At 41.5% G+C, this 24,119-nt stretch overlaps 1 protein-coding gene across 7 annotated transcripts in view; it reads right to left on the bottom strand.

Moving 5' to 3' along the window:
- REV1 (REV1 DNA directed polymerase) overlaps positions 1–24,119 on the bottom strand; it is a 93,561-nt gene that overhangs the window by 16,494 nt on the left and 52,948 nt on the right. The window contains exons 6-12 of one of the 7 annotated variants that reach the window (XM_055242354.2): positions 23,152–23,861; positions 20,393–20,500; positions 18,888–19,004; positions 14,363–14,471; positions 5,837–5,944; positions 5,193–5,321; positions 2,554–2,708 (exon numbers count right to left, since the gene is read on the bottom strand). In XM_055242354.2, coding sequence (XP_055098329.1) covers positions 2,554–2,708; positions 5,193–5,321; positions 5,837–5,944; positions 14,363–14,471; positions 18,888–19,004; positions 20,393–20,500; positions 23,152–23,861 — 1,436 coding nt within the window. Of the gene's footprint in view, positions 1–2,553; positions 2,709–5,192; positions 5,322–5,817; positions 5,945–14,362; positions 14,472–15,180; positions 15,379–16,279; positions 16,452–18,887; positions 19,005–20,392; positions 20,501–23,151; positions 23,862–24,119 lie in introns of those variants that run through there. The other 6 variants (XM_055242355.2, XM_055242356.2, XM_063617615.1 and 3 more) reach the window with 6 other exon arrangements.

Genomic DNA, 24,119 nt, shown 5'->3' with positions numbered 1-24,119 from the left:
ACAATTATTTTTTACATTTCCCAACAAAGATCTCTTCATACAGGTTATCAAGTTTCTAAAAACAATGAAAATAAATTTTGATTATTTCAAATAAGGTGCGGAATTTTGCTAAGTATTTAGATTATAACCAACAGAGTACCTGGACAGAGGTTTCTCTTTGCTCTAACACAAGTGCCATTTCAGCATCTACCCAGAAGCAGGAATAGAGAAAGCAGTCCTGATCTTTTTTTTTTTTTCTTTTTTTGAGACGGAAGCTCACTCTGTCACCCAGGTGGAGTGCAGTGGCGCAGTCTTGGTTCACTGCAAGCTCCACCTCCCAGGCTCCAGCCATTCTCCTGCCTCAGCCTCCTGAGTAGCTGGGACTACAGGCGCCCGCCACCACACCCAGCTAATTTTTTTGTATTTTTAGAGACGGGGTTTCACCGTGTTAGCCAGGATGGTCTCGATCTCCTGACCTCATGATCCACCTGCCTCGGCCTCCCAAAGTGCTGGGACTACAGGCATGAGCCACCGCGCCCAACCAGCAGTCCTGATCTTCAGAGTGGGTGTTTGTAGGAATTGAAGGCCATGATCAAAGAGTAGTTCATGTTCCCAACTACAGGAGACAGAAGAGGTAGGGAAATGACAATAAAAAGAGTGCTACTGGACTGGGAAAACCAGAAAGCCCAAAGAAGCAGCGGGAACTGAGGGTAGAAGAGTCTTCAAAACGCAGAGACAGGCAGTGAGGTTCACGGTGTAAGTGTGGGCAGGGGCCGCAGGGGCCACAGAAGCAGCGGAGGAAAAGGGCACCAAGCCCTGAGAAGGGGCAGGGATCTGCAGAGCTCAGCTGCTAGGTGCGCTTCTCTGTGAATACTAAAATCTCCAGACAAAGGGAAGACTTATATTGAGGACATATCTTGGTTTTATAGAAGACTTATGTAAAAACTATATACTTTCCCAAAGTAAATACAGAGATTCATGAGGAGGGAAAGTTCTGGGAAGTCACACCAAAATGATAAAAGTAGTGAGTTCAGGGGAGGGGAAAGGAACTGAGGAGTGGAAATATAAAGTGGGACTTTGGCATTACATATGCTTGAACTTAAAAGAATGGATTCATATGATCACTTATAAATGAAAATTAAGGACAATTAAAAACAAAAAAATAAAACTATGCCTGACAATGGAATATAGAATTCCTAACTGAAATGTTACCAACGTCTGTGGGCCAACATCAGGGGGTAAAAGGTAGGCTAGCCAGTAGCTGTAGGAATGCTGGGAATGTATTAATCATACTTTTTATTTTCTGTATCTTGTAGTGTTTTGAAATCTTAAAAATCCTGCTGGCTGGGGAGAGACTGCCCTCCCAGGGCTGGCTAATTCCTAAAGACAGTAAACCTCTTACTTGGAAGCACACTTGTCATATGCAACCTAACCACCTCCTGCCCTAAACTGTCCCAGGGCCAGCTATCAGGCAACTAGGGACCACCCCTATAGCTCAGAGCCCACCAGAATTACTCAAACTAGCCACTCATAAAGTGTTTCCTCAGCCCTGCCTTGCCTTTCTGAAAAAAACCCTAACAAAGGCTCTGGAGCCTAGGCTTTCCATCCGCCACTCCTTCAGCTTCTGTCTCCTAACCACCCTGGTGCTTCCCCAGTAGTCCTGTGTAGCACGGTGTGCCCCCTCCTCTCGGGAAATGGAAGTAACAAATTCTTCTTTCAATGGCATTAGCCTCTCTGCATCACCACTCAGTCATCAGTAAATTTCATGGGTACAAAGGAGACAGGGAACTTTGGAGGAAGAAGGGTTTTTGGATGAAGATGGAGGAATAATGGTTGAAAGTGACAATGGCAAGCTAAGACAGTTAACTTTATCTTCCAAGCCTGTGGTATACTGAGTATGGCAGGAACAAACTGGCTCTAGTAACAGAATGGCAAGAAAAGGCATATCTTGCCAGAAGGTAATGAGTGGGTTAAGAAAGGAAGAGGTGACTCAGGGAAGCTTAAGTATGAAAGACAGAGTTCCAGAGGACACTGCTGGGAGAATCAACAAAAGCAGGGTAAGTGCTGGGAACAGCTGTGGAAACAAAGTACAAGATGTAAAGACAGCATGGATGGAGATGGAGGAGAGACTGGACAGTTACTGAGAGCACTTGGAGTCAGGGTGACTTCTAGAACTGAGTGAAGACAGGAATAGCTCCATGTGCCGGGAGGCTGAAGTGCAGAGAGTAACAAGACTCAGACTTAACACGTAACTCTAAACCCATACCACCACCTAGCTTTAAATACGGTTTCCGTTCACTTTTGGGGAAAAAAAAAACTGTTTACAAATGTTGAATTAAACCTTTCCAATTTTTTAAGAACAAGTAAGAAATATTCTAACTTATTTATTGCGAAGATTATCAACCTTTACTTATATTTCTAACACTTATCTCATGTATCACACAATTGCAAGCAATGCTAAAAACTGTTTTACAAGTGAGAGGAAGCTAATAAAAACAAAAACTCCATAAAATTAACTGATATTCAAGAATCTCAAAGCAACTCTTTTGAGTACAAGATAAGCTAGATACTAACCAATTCCAACAGAGGCAGCACATTTCGTCTGGTCTTTGATTTCCATACGAACAGCATTTGCAAATTCATCAGGAGTAAGTTTGGTCTCTGCAAGGATTTCGGTAATGTCTACCAGCGCTTCATCACAACTGACAGCTTCAATGTTATGAGTGTAGCTATCAACACAGAGCAAAGGCAACGAATCACAGCCACAGCCACCATCTGGTAGACCCAATGTTGCAAAATAGTCTTCTTATCCTCTCTTTGTTCTGTTTCCTCGCAAGGCATTTTAAATGAATTGGCTGAAGTACTATTTTAGTCACCCAACTTTTAACTGCAAAGTTAATTAGTGTGTTCTCTTTCTCCTTATTAACTACCAAAATACAGCATACTGGATAGGAAAATGTTTGAGGAGTAAAATAACCAACAAAAAAAATTTAAACACAAAAAAACAAAAATACAGCATAAATTATTATTTCAGTTTCTCTATACTGACAATACTTCTATAAACCTTTGAAGAGTTGAAAACCGGTGGGTGAATCTGAACTGTCAAAACATTTAATCTAATGGTTTACGAGAATCCTTTAAGGAACAGAAAAATTAGACAGATCAGTAATTGCTGCTCTCCTAAAACAAAAATATCACAGTTAAATTCCACTCACTGTAGCAGGCCTAGAATACAGAAGGAAAAAGTGGCCAGTCATCCCAACTGCTTGTCTGAGAATAGCATCTACACTCTCTGCATGTGGAAATACTTTTAAAAAAATCATCTCATAGGATCTATCCACAAAAAGGATTTGTTTTAATTAGAGAAAAGAAAAAGGAAGACAAGAGTTGCTGTGTGGCCCCCATGGTAATACAAGGACTAAGAAATCACAAAATAGAACTGGACCAGAAATGGGAGGAAACCTAAGAGGCCTCAGGATCAAAACTGTGTCTTTCATAATCCACTTGGTAATGTATACTAGGAGGTGGTCCTCATCTCTCACCTACACCTTACTGTAGGTAGGTTACAATCAGATTACTATCTCTATTAAAGAAATAATCTATTAAAGAAATAAGTATGTTTTGTTTAGGCTTAAAGTGTGACATTTTTAAGAACAGAAGGGTATACCTGGTATGAGGTATTTTGCTTCAGAGTGAAAGCTGCCCTGAGGCAGGGAGAATATGAAGCTGAGACAGGATTTCCCAAGGGTGGTAGAAGAACACTACTGTGGATATTTTTCCCCTAAAAACAGAAACATGCCACTGAAACTGTCTCCAGCCTTCTACCAGGACTGTGTGCATGCGACTGTGTAGGAGTATAGGTCACAGCTCTCTCTCACATCTTCCTAACCCCAGGCACAGGCTGATGTTTGCTCTAGGGCTTCAATACCCAGGACACAGGAGCACCACAGTACTGACCTCAGTCACCCATCCCTATCTAGCCCTCGTTTGGATGCTATCACTGACTTCTCCTTTCAAAGAGGATTTAAAGCACGTTCCACTTGACAATACCAACATTCCTGTATTTGGGATTTATTTATTTAGTTACCCAACTTATAACTGGAAAGTTAATTAGTGTGTTCTCTTTGTGTTAATAGGATAGCTATAATAAGTGGCTTATCATTCAGCACTCACTCCTACATACTGATGCCAGGAAACAATCAGTTCCTTCACATTTTCTCTCTCTCCTACTAAAGCAAGCTCCCACAAGGGCAAGGATTAGATATTCCTTTCTGAGACTAGCAGCATCTAGCAGTCACCTGTACTTAGCAGATACTGGTGTTCAAATTAATGCATAAAAAGGAAGAGGCAGAGGTGAAGACAGAGAAAAGAACATTAATACTGCCCAGGAGTTGACAAACCTTGGCCTAACATCCAGTGAATGCATTTTTACTGGAACTACACCAAGCCCATTCATATACATTCCCCGTGGCTGCTTTCTATTCACAATGCAGAATTGAGAACTTCTGTTGAGTGACAGAAACTTTATCTGGCTCCCTTCAGAAAACTATGCTGACCCCTGGTTTACAGCATACATAGACTGGTTATACTTTTAACAAATTTGAGTTCTGAGTTAATATGAAATATATCTACACTTTTAAATACATCTACAATTTTAAATATTTTTAAAATTAATCACATTTTCTCAAGCCAACTCATCAACCATTTTGAAACTATTACTAAAGACCCACTTTTATGAAAACTAACTTTTGGCATATCCGATGATTTTAAGAAGATAAAGGTTTTAAAGTGTCTCCACGTGTTATCAACCCATCAGTTCTAATTTTGAACAAAAGTATAATTAAAATGAAATAAAAGAGAATAACCAGGTTAAAAAATTCCATCCTTCATCTATCTGGCTCCATAGGAAGAAAACCAGAACCACAGACTAGAAGTAATATAAGTGAATAATCAGATCTTACATCAACCGAGGAAGCACATGAACAATTTTGGCAATACAAAACTATCCTCTGAGATTGAGCTACCTGGAAATTGCCCAAAGAAAGAAATTGAGACCCAGAAAGGTCTCAAACTGGGATGCTGTGCAGCGGTTCCTGGGAGATAAAATTATAACAAAAGTGATCCTGACAATCCTAAAGAAAACTTGAACTATCTTTACTATTAGCTAAAAGAAGGAAAACACAGACACAAAATGACAGTTTGATACACTGTACCTTGCCAATGTTTCATATAATGTTCGTGCGACTTCCTTATATGCATGAAAATCGTATGGAACAGCTTGAAGATTAGGACATAGTTGTTTAGCATGCCCAAAAAACATTCCGTTCTTAATGCCAAGTTGCCTAGAGAGAGAACAAAACACAATGGAAATTATTCTAGGAAGTTTTAAACTCAAATATTTATCAAATACGTTGATATCTCCCCATGCCACTAATTTATAATTTCCGCTTAACTCTATTCTCATTAGGGATTAAAGATAGGCATTAAAATTTACAGCCTTGTTTTCCCCCAAAAGTCACAACTGTCTGAATAGTGTAAATGACACATGTAGATGTGCCAACTATGTCATTAAAATACCAGGTTTGGCTCTTGTCTGTATCTGAAGCTTTCTCCTAAAACTCATACCTCTGGCCCCTTTGCAGAGATGCCAGCATGCCATATGCTGGTGATATCACAACCACCACAGAGCAGGAATATGCTGTCAAAAAGAGGTTTTCTTCCCCTAATACATGGCACAGTTTGGCCAGGGTTCATCCCCCAAAGACAAAGAATATAAACGAAAGAACTACACAAAACAGTGCTATGTGACAAACAGACAAAATGTACTCATCCTATTACCACCCAATTCCCAATTGACCAATTCCATGCTCCTGAAGTGGCTCCACAGTGGCTGAGATGCCAACAGCATTGTACATGGTAGGACATCACTCTGGGCAGGAGCCAGGGTTCCAGAACTTTGAGGGACCTAATTGAAAATGGTAAATTTTAAACCTGGGTGTCTCAATGCCCCACATTACCTTTGATATTTGGAGCATTCACCACAAAACTATAATTATGGAATTATACATAATTAGTAAAATTCTATTTTATCACTCTGTAAAGAATCAAGAAAAAAAATTATAGTAAAAACAAGCAAAATAATAAAGCAATGTTTCACTAAATTACATATTATATAATAGGATAATGATTATTCTATATATCTGTTCAATAAATATTTACTATACAGCATGGAGACGTGCCCTGTTTTAAGAAACATATATACAAACAGTCACCAATTATTCATAGGCCTCTGGCACCCTCCCAACATCCAGACCATGAGAGCCAAGAACAAAGAGTCCTCCAAGTTACTCAGCAGTAGATACAAAATCACATGCATTTTTTATGTTTATAAAAATAGTAATATTATAAATAGTCTCAGTGCTAAGTCCCTAGTAGATAAGAAATACCTAAGAGGAAGGAAAATGACAGAGTTGCAAAGAAAACAATTCTTAATGTGTCAAGGACTTAGCGAGGTGCTGGATATAGGATGGCAAATAAAGCAAACTCCATGATCTCCATGGGGACGACCCTGCACTCACCCAGAAAAGGATGACCTATGGTCAACAGGCTTTGTCCACTAACGAAGAAAGTAGATAACTAACAGTTTAGACATATATGTAGAAACATAAAATAGTTTAGAAACGTTATCAGAAACAATTAAAGCAGAAAAAAGGTCTAGTGTTGAAAAGGGTAAACTACAGGTAATAATTATGCCAGATACATAGATTCAGCAGGTAAAAACTGAGTCTACAAATTAAAGATAACTCATTTTTTAAAAAATGTGTTTATGAGGCCGGGCACGGTGGCTCACGCCTGTAATCCCAGCACTTTGGCAAGCCGAGGCAGGCAGATCACCTGAGGTGCGGAGTTCGAGACCACCCTGACCAACATGGAAAAATCCCATCTCTACTAAAAATTAAAAATTAGCCAGGAGTGGTGGCGCATGCCTGTAATCCCAGCTACTCAGGAGGCTGAGGCAGGAGAATTACTTGAACCTGGAGGGTGGAGGTTGCAGTGAGCCGAGATCCTGCCATTGCACTCCAGCCTGGGCAACAAGAGTGAAACTCTATCTTAAACAAACAAACAAAAAAAACCCAAATATGTTTATAGTGCAGGCGTGGTGGCGCACATCTGTAATCCCAGCACTTTGGGAGGCCAAGGTGGATGGATCACCTGAGGTCAGGAGTTTGAGACCAGCCTGGCCAACATGGTGAAACGCTGTCTCTACTAAAAATACAAAAAAATTAGCCAGGCATGGTGGCGCACTCCTGTAATCCCAGCTACTCGGGAGGCTGAGGCAGGAGAATCACTTGAACCTGGGAGGTGGAGGTTGCAGTGAGCCAAGATCGTACCATTGCACCTCAGCCTGGGCAACAAGAGCGAAATTCTATCACAAAAAAAAAAAAAAAAAATGTGTTTATAATCCCTGTAAATATCATGTTCTTATATTTACAATATTTTCATTTTCAAAACATTAATTTACGCAAAAATTTTCCGAGGCACATTACTTAGTAAAATGTGGTACATCTATTTATGTACTCATGTAAAATGTACCCAGAGAAAACTCTTTAAGAGCCATTAGACACTATAAGGAAGTTACAAACAAAAAAGGAAAACCTTTTTCCTTTGGTTTGCCTTAGGTTTGCCATACTAAGGAAAGCCAAATACCTTGAGTTGATGGCTGGGAAATGAGCTTTGTTCCACGGAAAATAAATGAGTAAAGACAATCACAAAAAAAGTCCAAAGTGTCTCTTCATTACCATGACTCATCTATTACAACTAAAATCCCATACAGGACAAATTACCAAAACTTCGTTAAGTGTATGCTGCTAAAACAGCTTATTCCTACAATTAAAGCACAGAGGACATATTCTGTCTGGCAATATGCTTTGTTCAGACAGTTGTATTTGGTGTTGGATTCAACAATATTAAAAAATTGCTGGCCGGGTGTGGTGTAATCCCAGCACTTTTGGAGGCCAAGGCGAGCGGCTCACGAGGTCAAGAGTTCAAGACCAGCCTGGCCAACATGGTGAAACCCCATTTCTACTAAAAATACAAAAATTAGCCAGGTGTAGTGGCGGGAGCCTGTAATCCCAGCTGCTCGGGAGGCTGAGGCAGGAGAACTGCTCCAACCTGGAAGGCAGGGGTTGCAGTGAGCCGAGATAGTACCACTGCACTCCAGCCTGGGCAACAGAGCAAGACTTCATCTCTGTGGGAAAAAAAATTGCCATCAAACCACTGTCACTGTCCATTCTACATACTAAAATACATCCATAAAGTAAGAAAGGTAGTGGGTCCTTACAAAAGCACATGAAAATGGGGTTTAGAAATTATTTGACTTTAAAAATCTGTGATTCTAAGATATCTGTGTATCATTACCTATTCATGTACAATCTACCTTCTCACTGATTCCATACAAAGTTTGCTCTCTAAGTATAGGCCAACTACTAACAGCAGTGCAAACTGTGACCCACATATACATATTCTACTTTGTATTTCTACCATTTCATATTCACATTCTATCCTTTGCTGGCCCCATTATTAAGCTATGTATAGTGAAAACTCACCAGTGCATAAAACTGAGCAGATCATCCCCACAATCTAGTCCCCACTCCAAACTCAGAAACATTTCTCTTATGCAAAATGTTAAAAAAATTTTCCTCAGATAAGGAAAATATAACCCGTTGGATGGCCACAAAACAAGTATCCAGAAACCATTTTCTAGAAACTTTCACTAGGAATAGCCTTCTAGAAAACAGAAAATCACAATTAAGGGACAAAAATCTTACGGCTGTATTTTTTTTCTTCAAGTTAAATTCATTTTCATCACTTTATGCATCTTCTTAAACATCTGCACTTAAGTGGCACTTGAATGTCTCACTATATAGTATTCTGTCCTCATATATTGTCACCCCAATTATTTTGCAAGGCATGAAGCTTGACCAAATTTATAAAGGTAAATTTATATTTACCGTGGGTAAATATAAATGCACCATCCAAACACCCAACAGAAACCTAGTGCCTAGACACAATTGTGGCTCCTGGAGTCCAAAGCCACCAGAGCTGGTGACACTTTCACCTGGAGGCAGCCCTGCTCCCCAGCCAGCATTCATCTTGGTGGGGACTGGGTATGAAGGTATAAAGGGAGACCCTGCAGAGGCAGCCTAGCAAGGGTAAACGGAGCTTGCATTTTACCAACTAGCAAAATTCAAGGACTGGGAATATTTCTGGGCTTCATCACACCCTCCAGATACTGCACATAACTGTCTAGCCATCTGAAGTCGAGGCCACCATTCATTAACTTAGTAGAGAAAAAGAGAATAGCCTACTGGGCACAACATAAACTCAGCTCTAGAGTGCCTGTGCTAATAAAAAGCAGTATAACAATTCAAAACGTATTTGTATTTGACTTAATTATCATTTAAAGTAAGTTTCAATTCCTTGGCCACAGCATCAAGTGACAATGAAAACCATTAAAACATAATTCTGTTAATGAGAAAGGCAAAGTTAGCCTGGGAGGAAAAGTTTGGCATGTCATGAATGGAAAACAGTTTAAAATACAAGCATGCACGTTTGAACTTAATGCTTTTTAACTTAAATATGCTTTAATTAGCAAATTTTAAAAAACTATTATGATTAGACGATGCTGAGCTCAAATATTTTTTCTTCAGATTAGATGCCTGAATAGCCACAACTCTGAATCAAGACTAAAAAGATGTAACTAGGCCAGGCACAGTGGCTCACGCCTGTAATCCCAGCACTTTGGGAGTCTGAGGCAGGTGGATCACGAGGTCAGTTAGCCATCCTGGCTAACATGGTGAAACCCTGTCTCTACTAAAAAAATACAAAAAAATTAGCCGGGTGTGGTGGCAAGCGCCTGTAGTCCCAGCTACTCAGGAGGCTGAGGCAGGACAGTGGCGTGAACCTGGGAGGTGGAGCTTGCAGTGAGCCGAGATGGTGCCACTGCACTCCAGCCTGGGCAACAGACTCCATTTTTGAGACTCCATCTCAAAAAAAAAAAAAAAAAGAAGATGTAACTGATCGAAGACACTGTACTTCTCAGCAATGTGTAAGGGCTTGCTGTGTTATACAGGTAAAAATGTCTGTGTTCGTTTAACAGGGAAAAAAAAAATGAAGACTTCCCTTTTTAATTATTACTCCCTCTACTTTTACAACTATTCCAATTATTTCAAAACTATTTTTTTTTGTTTGTTTGTTTTTTATTAATTTTTTTTGCATACAAAAACAATAAACATTTTCTAAAAATACATACAAACAAAAAGATGAGTATCAAACATATTAGGAAGGTTGCACATGGGAAGTCGGGGAATAGAAATGGGGGTGGGAGTTAAAATAAATGAGAGAGGGACTTTATATGGATCAGTGATAATAACTCAATCCTCTATTTGACAAAGAAGAGGGAGAAGGAAGAGGAAGAAAAAGAAAGTGGGATAAAGGATCAGAAAGGGAGGAAAATAGAGAAAATTAGAGTATGACTCCAGGGTAGACCTGTTTTGTTGTCATTGAGTTGGTTGGTTGATTTGTCTGTTGTATTCTTCATGTTTCGCCAAGTTGGCCAGACTGGTCTCGAACTCCTAGCCCAAAGTGATCAACCCGCCTCGCCCCCCAGAGTGCCGGGACCACAGGCGTGAGCCACCACGTCCAGCCCCCACATTGCTTCTGGCCTCCGTGGTAGACCTCCCAGACGGAGCGGCCAGGCAGAGGAGCTCCTCACTTCTACCCAGACACGGGGCGGCCGGGCAGAGGGGCTCCTCACTTCCCAGATGGGGCGGCCAGGCAGAGACGCTCCTCACTTCTTCCCAGACGATAGGTGGCCGGGCAGAGGCGCTCCTCACTTCCCAGACGATGGGTGGCCGGGCAGAGGCGCTCCTCACTTCCCAGACGATGGGCGGCCGGGCAGAGGCGCTCCTCACCTCCCAGACGATGGGTGGCCGGGCAGAGGCACTCCTCACTTCCCAGATGGGGCAGCCGGGCAGAGGCGCTCCTCACTTTCCAGACGATGGGTGGCCGGGCAGAGGCGCTCCTCACCTCCCAGACGATGGGTGGCCGGGCAGAGGCGCTCCTCACCTCCCAGACGATGGGTGGCCGGGCAGAGGCGCTCCTCACCTCCCAGACGGGGCGGCCGGGCAGAGGCACTCCTCACTTCTTCCCGGACGGGGCGGCCGGGCAGAGGCGCTCCTCACTTCTTCCCGACGGGGCGGCCGGGCAGAGGCGCTCCTCACTTCCCAGACGGGGCGGCCGGGCAGAGGCGCTCCTCACTTCTTCCCGGACGGGGCGGCCGGGCAGAGGCGCTCCTCACTTCTTCCCGGACGGGGCGCCCGGGCAGAGGCGCTCCTCACTTCTTCCCGGACGGGGCGGCCGGGCAGAGGCGCTCCTCACTTCCTCCCGGACGGGGCGGCCGGGCACAGGCGCTCCTCACTTCCCAGACGGTGGGTGGCCGGGCAGAGGCGCTCCTCACTTCCCAGACGGGCGGCCGGGCAGAGGCGCTCCTCACTTCCCAGACGGGGTGGCCGGGCAGAGGCGCTCCTCACTTCCCAGACGATGGGTGGCTGGGCAGAGGCGCTCCTCACTTCCCAGACGATGGGTGGCCGGGCAGAGGCGCTCCTCACTTCCCAGACGGGGCGGCCGGGCAGAGGCGCTCCTCACTTCTTCCCGGACGGGGCGGCCGGGCAGAGGCGCTCCTCACTTCCCAGACGGGGCGGCCGGGTAGAGGCGCTCCTCACTTCTTCCCGGACGAGGCGGCCGGGCAGAGGCGCTCCTCACTTCCCAGACGGGGCGGCCGGGCAGAGGCGCTCCTCACTTCTTCCAGGACGGGGCGGCCGGGCAGAGGCACTCCTCACTTCCTCCCGGACGGGGCAGCCGGGCAGAGGCGCTCCTCACCTCCCAGACGATGGGAGGCCGGGCAGAGGCGCTCCTCACCTCCCAGACGATGGGAGGCCGGGCAGAGGCGCTCCTCACTTCCCAGACGATGGGTGGCCGGGCAGAGGCGCTCCTCACTTCCCAGACGGGGCGGCCGGGCAGAGGCGCTCCTCACTTCCCAGACAGGGCGGCCGGGCAGAGGCGCTCCTCACTTCCCAGACGATGGGTGGCCGGGCAGAGGCGCTCCTCACTTCCCAGACGGTGGGTGGCCGGGCAGAGGCGCTCCTCACTTCCCAGACGGTGGGTGGCCGGGCAGAGGCGCTCCTCACTTCCCAGACGGTGGGTGGCCGGGCAGAGGCGCTCCTCACTTACCAGACGGTGGGTGGCCGGGCAGAGGCGCTCCTCACTTCTTCCCGGACGGGGCGGCCGGGCAGAGGCGCTCCTCACTTCTTCCCGGACGGGGCGGCCGGGCAGAGGCGCTCCTCACTTCTTCCCGGACGGGGTGCCCGGGCAGAGGCGCTCCTCACTTCTTCCCGGACGGGGCGGCGGGGCAGAGGCGCTCCTCACTTCTTCCCGGACGGGGTGGCCGGGCAGAGGCGCTGCTCACTTCCCAGACGGGGCGGCCGGGCAGAGGCACTCCTCACTTCCCAGACGGGGCGGCCGGGCAGAGGCGCTCCTCATTTCCCAGACGGGGCGGCCGGGCAGAGGCGCTCCTCACTTCCCAGACGGTGGGTGGCCGGGCAGAGGCGCTCCTCACTTCCCAGACGATGGGTGGCCGGGCAGAGGTGCTCCTCACTTCCCAGACAGGGCGGCCGGGCAGAGGCGCTCCTCACTTCCCAGACGGTGGGTGGCCGGGCAGAGGCGCTCCTCACTTCCCAGACGGTGGGTGGCCGGGCAGAGGCGCTCCTCACTTCCCAGACGGTGGGTGGCCGGGCAGAGGCGCTCCTCACTTCCCAGACGGTGGGTGGCCGGGCAGAGGCGCTCCTCACTTCCCAGACGGTGGGTGGCCGGGCAGAGGTGCTCCTCACTTCCCAGACGGGGCGGCCGGGCAGAGGCGCTCCTCACTTCCCAGACGGTGGGTGGCCGGGCAGAGGCGCTCCTCACTTCCCAGACGGGGCGGCCGGGCAGAGGCGCTCCTCACTTCCCAGACGGGGCGGCCAGGCAGAGGTGCTCCTCACCTCCCAGACGGGGTGGCCGGGCAGAGGCGCTCCCCACCTTCCAGATGGGGCGGCGGCCGGGCAGGGGCTGCAATCCCAGCACCCTGGCAGGCCAAGGCAGGCGGCCGGGGGGTAGAGGCTGCGGCGAGGCCAGACCACGCCACCGCACTCCAGCCCGGGCAACACCGAGCACTGGGTGAGCGAGACTCCGTCTGTAGTCCCAGTACCTCGGGAGGCTGAGGCGGGCAGAGCACTCGGCGTCAGGAGCTGGCGACCAGCGTGGCCAAGATGGCGAACGCGTGCCTGCATGCAAAGGAGAAAAGGCAGGCAGCGGTGGCGCGCGCCGGCAGTCCCAGGCAGTCCGCGGCGCGGGCAGCAGCAAGCCGAGTAGATTGTAGTGTGGGCCAGAGAGGGAAAGAACGAAAGGAAGGAAGGAAGGAAGGAAGGAAGGAAGGGAGGGAGGAAGGAAGGAAGGAAGGAAGGAAGGAAGGAAGGAAGGAAGGAGAAAGAAAGAAAGAAAGAAAGAAAGAAAGAAAGAAAGAAAGAAAGAAAGAAAGAAAGAAAGAAAGAAAGAAAAAGAAAGGAAGGAAGGAAGGAAGGAAGGAAGGAAGGAAGGAAGGAAGGAAGGAAGGAAGGAAGGAAGCTCAAAACTATTTTTTAAATTATGAGGAATATATATATATACGTGTGTGTGTTTCTTCCTATACTGAATCGCCAATTGTAATTATGGTTTCAGATCACTATAAGATAAAGACCTATACAAAAAGTTGGTGCTAACAAGTTGACAACACTCTTACCACTTTTAAGTGAAGAGATATTAAGAATGCCAATAATTCAATTATTTACTTATAATTGAATAGGCAATTGGGTTTTAACATTAAAAAAGCTGAGTATCAGGAAGTATGGATTACAAGATATTTTTCTTAGCAATAAAAACAAAAGATTAGAGTAAATAAATATTAAAGTCCTCTTCCATTAAAAAAAAAATCTAATTCTTTTATCTCATGCTTCAAAAGACAATAAAAATGATGATCCCCAACTTCTTTTGGTTCCCACTACATGACCTATTGGTTCTCATCAGGGAACTAGTAAGCTGTTTGTTTAAAGTTATCTAGCACTGGTGGGGGATTGTGGGGGGCATAAATGAAATGATTAAGGCTAAAACCCCATAACACGTCTGTAATGTTTAAATCACTGGCCTGACTGGCAGGTCTGAATCCACTTCAAAAGATTATAGTTCAAAAAATTATATAAAAATAATTAACCAAATTATTCATTAAGAATTGTAACACACAACTTCCACATACCTGGCCTCATAACTACAAGATGCAATTTCAGCCCCTGACAAAACAGAATCAATTCCATTTGCTTGTGCAGAATCTGGATTCTCCCACAATGATGAATCTGGTATATCTGCTTTAAAAATAAAAAAAATTAATGGTTATATGTCATAAACTGATTTTCCCTAACTTTTTCAAGAAATTTGTTTTCCATTACTTTCATATAAAAATGTTTAGTAAATTCCAAATAGTTATGTCTATTGGTATTATCTCCTTATCTAATAAAGAAAACTCTATAACTCTAAAATGGTTCGCTTCCATTATATTCTTCATCAGCAGATAAAAACTTATAATAAATTCAAAGTGTCCTGGGAGGTTTTTTTTTTTTTAAATACACCAGAAGATAAAAATATCCTGTAACACACAGTCCCTGGAGGTGGACATGGATGAGAAGTGATCAGGGAGATGAACTCCCTCCTATAACCTAACCTTACAAGGACTGTACAGCTCTCGGTAGTGGGGAAAAGTTAATGAAAAATATAAATTTCTCTGAATATTCTTTGCTGTTTCCTAAAAGAACTATCTGTAAAACTTAAAGCTAATTAACGTGTACAACAAACATGAAATTCCTACCATCTATCTGATCAAACAATAATTTAGTAGGTCACAAACCATGAAGAGGTTTCATCCTAAATTCAAGCTTTTTCTTTTGAACACACGTCACATTATCCCCCGCTACAGGTAATTGTATTTTGGTTTAATAATGCATGTTCAATTAAAAACATTCAAGTGTGATCAGAGTATCGATGCTTTAGAGAACACAACTGGAGCCTAGTGTGGCTTACCAACATCTCTTAATATCCAAACCAAATTTACAACTTTACACAAGAAAACAAAAGCACACATTCTGGAGAGCCTACTGGCTGCATGCCACTTTACTTCCTTTGCCACCTTTAGCTTCACTAGTAATTGAGAAATAAATTAAAACACAACTTCATCATAGGTCTCTTGGGATACTACTATTAGGTTCCAGGAAGAGTATGCTGTAAAAAAAAAAAAAAAAAAAATCACATTCTAAAACCACAATCTCAGCCACATCTCTACTATTATAAACAAAAATACCATTAGTAAAACAAAGCCAAAATATATCACTTCAGCTATTCCAGACAAATCTATTTTGAGTACACTGTAACAATATATGACTAACAAACCCAGCATTTCTCTTCTGTTTATTTCAGACTTACTGTTCTGTGAAAAGTCAGCCACGTTAATGCACCACCAGGAAAACTGGCAAAGTCTCTGGCTTCATGGGCTTAAACAACTCTTCCTGGTTTGACCAGTAATCATCAGCATCTTTCATCTAACTATGCAACCCATACAAGCATTTCTGGATTTCAGCAACCACACATACACAGCATAAATGCAAATCAAACTGATCGGCATCTCAGTGGGGTCAAATCCTACTTGCTTCAAAACAGCAGTGTGTGTAATGTGAGCTATAGTTTCTGACATATGAATAACATATGCTAGCTATACTATTACAAATTAAAGACAGAATCCCAAGCAGATTACCCAGTGTTTCTGGAGGGTTTTAAAAGCCTAAATATAAATTTTAATAGTCCCTTCATCTAAGCTGAAAAACTGTAAGAATTTCAGGACTGTCAGTATCACACTTCAACAGAGGGTGCTACTAGACCCCCAAAAAAGGAGTGCTGAATCTTGAACAGCCACAACCGTCTTTCCAAGGTGTAACCACGAGTTATGCCTTACAAGTTGGAGAATTACCTGACTTTGGTATCTGAAGGGCTAGTTATCTAAGATACTGTCTTGAAAATAACAGAAAACTTATTCTTGAGGAGAGAACAGTCTCTGTGGTCCATGCGCCCCCAATGCCCTGGCCTGAGAGGCAGCACCATCGTGTTCCTCTCCATTGGGCTGGCTGACCTGTTCCACAGTGCAGCAGAGTGCGTGGGTCCCTCCACGAGCGGAGTGAGTTGCTTCATGTGAGATTCAGGGAAATGCAGGGACACACTGTCCTCACTGGAGGGCAAAGTAGAGAACTGCTCATCAAAACTTGACAAACTAGACGGGCACATGGAGAATGTGGAGGAACGGTTGGAGAAATCAGAGGCCAGGACCCAAGTCTGTGAAAAAGAAATCGCTGAGAATAAATCTATGACTAATACGGTTTTTAAAACTGTTGTTCTTTAGAATGAAAACTGAAGCTTTCGATGGGATAGAAAACATCTGTATCCTGGAAATCCGGGAAGGGGTAAAAGGCCCCAACCATGAAATTTGGAGCATAAATTGTTCCAAACAATGAGATCATCAATGAGAAGTGTGACTACTGAGTACTGCTCAGGAAGCAGCCTCCAAAAGAAGTCATGGATGGATGAGATACCCTGGTTGCACTGGGCTAAAGAGTCTTTGGATATGATAACTAAGAAACTAAAGTTTCAAAAAGGACTAAGGATGCTATTTGTCCTAATACTTTGTCTAGACATATAAGCCAAACATTAGAACTGATCTTTTTTTTTTCAAAGCTAGTGCACAGAAGCCAAAGATTCTAATTCCTAAACCGATCCTCAATATTTTTATATTTGGTGCCATGTCTGATAATGACCCAGAGAAAGAAAGATCAGGGAATAACAAGCAAAGAGGAACAAAAGCACTGAAAAAAGTTCTGAGCACAAGCTTAGTTGTAATCAAATTTTATAATAAAGGATAATCTATTCATTTTATATGTAGCAAATATTCTGGTGAGCTCCTAATGCATGAAAAGGCTTAGGATATAAAAGTAAATGACATGAAGTTAAAGTAAGAGTATAAAATACAAACTGTCATATCATCTTTTTCTAGTGATGGGACAATCTCCTTTTGACAGTTTTCAATGGCAAGTGAAATTTAAATATTTCTCCTAATATTTACCTTCTGGTTTACCACCCACATTTAGATGTGAAGGGGATGTGATTATAGGTCATTAAAATGTTATAAAAATTAGGTGACTAAACTGATGAAGACAAGTAACCAATGACAGTATTGTGTTAATAAACCATTTATAGTAAGATTGTTTGTAACAGAAGAAAAGACAAAAGAGGACTAGCTCTCTGCCACTCCTAAGGAATGTGAGCTTGTCAAGGTCAAAATTTTAAATGTAGGCTGCCGATCAAAGGACGTGTGTAACAAGACTACCCACCAGAGAGACTGGGCACTGAAGACGCTACTCCAAGTATATACATGGTGGTTTTTCTTCTTTCAACATTCTTTAGTATTTCATAAATGCCTAATATATGACAAGTATTGTGTACTTCCTTAAGCTATTTATTTCTTATTTTCTAGAACTTAAGATTTCATCTGTTTAATAGCACATAGAAAACACAAAAAGAAAAACCAACCTACCACAAAAACCATACTACCAATACTTAAGAAACTACCTATACCATAATACAACTAAATCTCAACAAGTTCAGTAACAGCTACTCCACACCTACTCATGACACACAAAATTCTAGAATCTCAAAAATCTCTGAAAAGATTTAAAGACCAAGAAAATCTTTATAAAACTTGGAAATAAATGTGCACACAAAGCATAAATATGTATCTACAATTATGTTATTTCGTACTTAAGACCACATAAACAGATGATCAAAACCAACAAAAAGACTATAATCCCAAAAAACGTCCTCAGAGATGTTCGCTGGCTTTCCTTTTGCCTTAATTTCATTGGAGTCATTGTGACAAGCCCAACGTTTTATAACTGACAAGGGCACTGAAATAATTGCAATAAAACTAAACTGCATGCTTTCCATTTCACTGTATATCTAACTTCTGACTACTTTCTGGGTAATATATTTCTGAGAAACTAATTTAAAAAATTCTCTTTGGCTTTGCAAAACAACCATGAGAAAACTAATCAGTTATCAAAACAAAATTAATTTCTAAGAAAACATTTCTCAGTGAATTTACTCAAGGGAAAAAAGTAACAGACACATGAAAATCTGAATAAGTATTATGACTAGTACAACTTACGATTTTGCTTATTAATATCCAAAATTACAAAGTCAAGAGAGGCAACAAGGTTATTTCTCATAACAAACAGGTTCACTAAAGCATATGGAGAATGATTACTGGTGTTTACTTTTAATTCCAATAAATTAAAAGTTCTACTATTTGTTATTCTACTTCCTCATACAAATCTTGAGCAACACAAACTTTAACATTCTTACTGTGATACAATAACCAAATGACAAATGACCAGTAATTAACTCTCACAATAGACAGAGGCTTCTTTAAATTCTGCCCATGATTTTTATCCCCAGTCTAAATTTATACAAAGCAAATCAATCATATCTCATAAAACATTCTTCACTCTCTACTTCAGGAAAATATCACCCTCCAATTCAACAAAACCTAACAGTGATATCCTTAAAACCCCTGAATGAAAAAGCTAATTGCTACAACTCTGCTCTCATTTCTATAACAACCATGCCAATAGCAAAATCCAGAAGCTGTCCACAGGAGCACTAAGACTTCAAAGAGAGCTCATTTGTACCTGCTTTGCCTTTCAGGATTTTATTCTGGTAATACTGCCACTCCAGCTGGGGATTAGCACCAGGACGTAAAGGTGCCCTTCCTGTGCCTCTGTTACTTGTAACAGCCACTGGTTTTCCTGTGAGGAAAATATTAAATTATTTCTGTATATGGTACAGGAATGTTAACAACATGTAAGCAAAAATTTTTCAAACGATTTTTAAAACATGCTTTTTCTTTAGCTTTACTTAGACATTAATCCTTAAAGAAGCTAATACTTTAAAGATTATCAATCACCATGTAAATGTCATTTAAGTTTGTTAGCACCTCCAGAAAAGCCAATTTGTGACCATTTTCATACATTTATTCAACCTGAAAGCAGCGGTCAACTCAGCCTTCCATGGTTTTTGTTTGATTTCGTATTGTAGAAAACAGGCAACTCAAGAGTCTAGGTTCAGACTTAAGTGGTGGGGAAAGAAAAACTAAACATATGTTTTTTTGTATTTCTAAGTTAACATCTGTACTTATCTCTCAATTTTACAGCAACAGAAACTAAATACATATGCATAGGAATCACAATCTGACCTACCACATTATCAAACACGAGCATACAGCCCCTCAATTTTTGTTTTAGTATAAACTTACTTTCCTGTATCATTTCCTTTTGTATGCGTGTTAAGTTACAAGATTACTATAAATTTGTAAAGCAATAGCATGGATAAATATATATTTACTTAATGCATTATTTTGAGGACCAAGAAATAAAATAAAATCAACAATGCATTAAAAAGTTACTCTATGAAAATCAACTATTTAACATTCTAAAAAATCCTTTCAGAGCTGAGGAACTACTACCCATGACAAAAAATAAAGTCCTGGTTTTAACACAGCAGCTTCTGTCCCATAGTGATTTCTTATTTAAGGGAAGAATTGATTCTCAGAAGAAAACACTAAGTTATCTCTTTCAGAGAGAGGTAAACACTGAAAAACCCAGAATGTATGCTTTTTAAAGTACTGACTACTTCACAAATATCTGCAATTTCACTAAGACAAAGACTGTCAAGATGACTTAACATATTTTAGCAATATTCAATAATGCAAAACTATCCTACAATCAAAAAGTTGGGATGTTCATGGGCATCAGGACAGTTAATCAAGTTATTTGCTCAACAGAAAGCATACTGACCCAAGTCTCAAAGACAAGAGCCACCATAAAATTTCCATTCATTAACAAGGAATAAATACAGATAAAAATTTAGAAAATGCCCAATACAGATCCTGCCTACGTTAGTCTTCGATGACATATCCTTCCGCTGAAGATGAATATTCTTCCCTGAAGATCTCTATAGGGAGAAATAAAAACTCTAATTTCCCTATACCTTCCTTGATAATCGAATATAGAAAATTTGGAAGAACTGATTTTCCCAAGGAAAATCAGAATTTTTTTAAAAAAGATTTTGTAATCTCTTTGAATATATATTTATAACAATATATCAATTTTCTTAAAACATAAGCAAGAATACAGACCTTTGAGATCTGGTCTATTTCGTATACCCACTGATACAAAGAAGCAATCCATATCAACATGCATTATACAGCTCTGATGTCTGGGAGAATTCAATACTGACATATCTCCTAGAAGGAAAAAGACAGCATTCAAACCCCAAGCTAATTTTTACTATTTAAAACATCAGGTCTAGTTAATTTTAGAAATTATATTTAAAACATGCTTATACCCAGAATGGAGTCTTTTTAAAAAACCAGAATTGAGTACAGATTATTTCTATCACCTCAAGAGAAGCCAAATTTAATTAAGTCTCTAATTGGTTTGTCAAAAAGTGCATCTTAAAATTATTTCATTGTGCTGATTATTTTATAAAAATACAAAGGTGTTGGCATACATTTATGAAGCTAAGTAAAACTTTTTTTGATGATCACTATTCCATGCAATCTACAAACACGCCTGGATAAAATAACAATAAAAGTGACTACTATTATCCAGTGCTTGGTAGGTGTCAGGCACTGCTGTTAAGAGGTTTATATGTATTTATTTAAATTCTCACAACTATGAGGTAGGTAATCGTATCATCTCCATTTTGTAGATTAAAAGTTTAAGTCGCATAGCCTATTATTAAGTGGTTGAGCTGCGATTCTGTCTCAAGCAGTCTGATTTCAGAGCCTTTAAACTACCATGTTGCTGTTCTAAGTACTTGAAAAACAGTCTATAAAATGTAAATCTGTACATTTTTATCCTTATGCCATTAAATACTATTAAAGATCAGAGCTGAATGACATATACCACATTTAAGGAGATAAAGGTGAGTGTCCTCACCTAAGGACAAAAGCTTCTAATCATCCTGAGCTACACAGAGATTCATCAGGGTCATTTTAACCCTAATCCAGGCACAAGCAGAGCTTTCCTCTATTATCAGTCTCAGCCTTAGCCTTTTCGTCTGGTCCTCTAAGATACACAAGTCCTGGAAAAAGAACCCTGGGCTTATAAAAAGTTCTGATCTCATAAAGGAGTTTTTCTCAGGCTTAAAAATATTAGTACTGAGGGTCAGTCTTTATAATAGGCTTCCAAAAACAGATATCCCCTAACAGTTTTGGACCACTCCATTTACCAAACTGTGACTGTGATAGCATGTACCTAGCTCTCCCCCGACTTTTTTTTTTTTTTTTTGAGATAGGGTCTCACTCTGCTGCCCAGTCTGGAGTGCAGTGGTGCGATATGCAACCTCAACCTCTAGGGCTCAAACAATCCTCCCGCCTCAGCCTCCCAAGTAGCTGAGACGGCAGGTACGTGCCACCATGCCCAGCTAATTTTTTTTTTTCTTTTTGGTAGAGACACGGTCTCACTGTGTTGCCCAGGTTGGTCTTGAACTCCTGGGCTCAAGCAATCCTCCTGCCTCGGCCTCCCAAAGTGTGGGAATTACAGGCATGAGCCACTGTGCCCAGCCTGCTCATGTATTCTTAAGCTCACAACCCCATGAGGCAAACATCGTGGACTATCTATCACTTCTCTTCACAAAGAAAACTAAGACTCAGAGAGGTGAACTAACTTGCCCATAGTCCTGCAGCATAAGAGTGGCAGAGTAAGGATTTAGATTCATGCTAAACTATCTAACTCCAAAGCCAGATACTTCCTTACTACCCTCTATATTATCTCAAGAAATGATTCATAAAATAATCTTAATCACAATTCTGCTGTATAAAAGTATTTTTCAAAGTATCATATAAACATAATGCAAACAACTCAAAATAATGCTTTTAAACATTCAAGTAGTACAGAATGCATAAGCCAGTATCTACCAAATGCTTTCATACAATAACAAAATTTCTCATTGTATTCCCATTCATAGAACTAATTAATCATAGTTCTCTGAAGCATTCAGAATTAAATAACCTTCAGGTAACAAGGCCAAGACATGATGTAAGGATAATCTAGTATCTATATTATTCTGAAATATTTCATAAATACCAAAAAGCATTTTTTAACTAAAAGCACATAGGAATACATCAAACTCAGTAAAACATAACAGAAAACACCCCGCATAGAGTCTCTATCACTTTCTAGGACAGAACCATGAGCTTCTCTCTATACCTCAGTTTCCACAGCTATAAATTAAAGGACAGTATTAATCTCTGAGGTCTCTCCCCATAAAAAAATCCTATAATCTGTAAAAGGAACTAAAATTTCAAACCAGATACTAATTTATAATGACTGGCCCAGAAAAACAGTCTGCTATTGTGTGTGCACTTGTTTTTGATGACAAGTATTAAAGAACAAAATACAATGAACCAATGTACTTAGATGTGAAATAATCTCACTGAAAGTTTACCACTGTTAATTATAACAGCTCTACGTCAAAATTAATTAAAAAATCATTATGATGCAAGCTTCTAGAAATTAACAATTACTTTTATCAAACCAATTTCATTCTTACAGGAGTTTAAGCACTGGATAGATGTTATATTAACACAGTTCAAAACTTCACCAACTGATAAGGTCTACGTGAGGAATGAATGCTCAGAATCCCAACCATCTTACTGTTTAAATTCTCTGAAAATTTTCAGTCAGCCACAATTATATCTAATTGTTTTAAAAGTATTTTAATAAATTAGCTTTCTATAATATTATGCTTACTGTCGCTTACATGACTTGACATTCTTAGAGACTTTTATATTATGAGAACTTCATATTGACCAGAAATACCAATAACAGCATAAGAGCAAATGATCAAGCATGACTGTTTCTTAAGAAAACAATTTTAGTAAGTATCTACCTGTGTCAGTTACAACAAGTGCAGACCTGCCTGTTTTCATTTTTTTTAACTTTTCCCTTCCTGGAAAGATACCATTACTTTGTCTTTGTAGGGTATTGACAAACTCAGTCAATTCACACTTCCACATTGATATGTGATGCAGTCTTGAATGAGAATAGAAGTTTGAAATAAAATTGCAGTCTGAAGGTTTGGATGGCACTGAAGGTGCTGCCTTGCTAAAAGTAGATACTGCAGAAGTGCTTTTTGTGCTTGAAGGCCCCTGAACAGTGGAGTGGTGAGCACCATTGATTTTAGTGTTACTGTGCAAAGGTGATAATGAGAAAGAATTAGTTCTGTGTGGATTCCGCAAAGCATCTGTGCTTCTGGTGCTTTGCTGCAACTGCTGCAAAGTGCAGTCTTTGAAATCAGTGCTGCTCTTCTCAGCCTTCTCCTCCTCCTGGGAAGAGGCTGGAGAAAGCCTGCTGGCAACACTGTTGACCATGGGCACCAAGCAATCCTGTGTCTTTAAGGCACCATTAGAGCTAGGAGTGTGTCCATTAAAAATGGCAGTGCTGCCTCTGGGATGCGGAATTCCATTCTGTTTCCTTCCCGGAGAGGTCTGCTCCAGATCCACAAAACTAAAATCATTATTTTCATCTTCTTCATTCCAACTGTTCATGCCATTGACTTTGACTTCATTTTCTGTTTCAATCTTCTTAATAATGTGATTTCTAAAGCAGGAAAAAATTTTTAAGTTAATAATGTCTGCACTTGATCTTAGCCAAAAGGCCGAGAAGCGATAAGTTAATAATGTCTGACTTTTAGGTTAAAACAATTTTTTCATTTCAACATTTTCTTAGTGGTACACACTTTGTTTGGTATTTCCCCCTTTAAAAACAGAAAATTCTTATATTGAATATTGACAATGGAAAAAAAACACTGAAAATTAAACCACAAACTTTCTATTCTGATTTGACAAAAGATCATTC

Source organism: Symphalangus syndactylus, chromosome 14 (assembly GCF_028878055.3).
Source record: "Symphalangus syndactylus isolate Jambi chromosome 14, NHGRI_mSymSyn1-v2.1_pri, whole genome shotgun sequence".
In the NCBI taxonomy this organism is placed as follows: domain Eukaryota; kingdom Metazoa; phylum Chordata; class Mammalia; order Primates; family Hylobatidae; genus Symphalangus; species Symphalangus syndactylus.
This window is presented reverse-complemented; position numbering and strand designations above follow the sequence as displayed.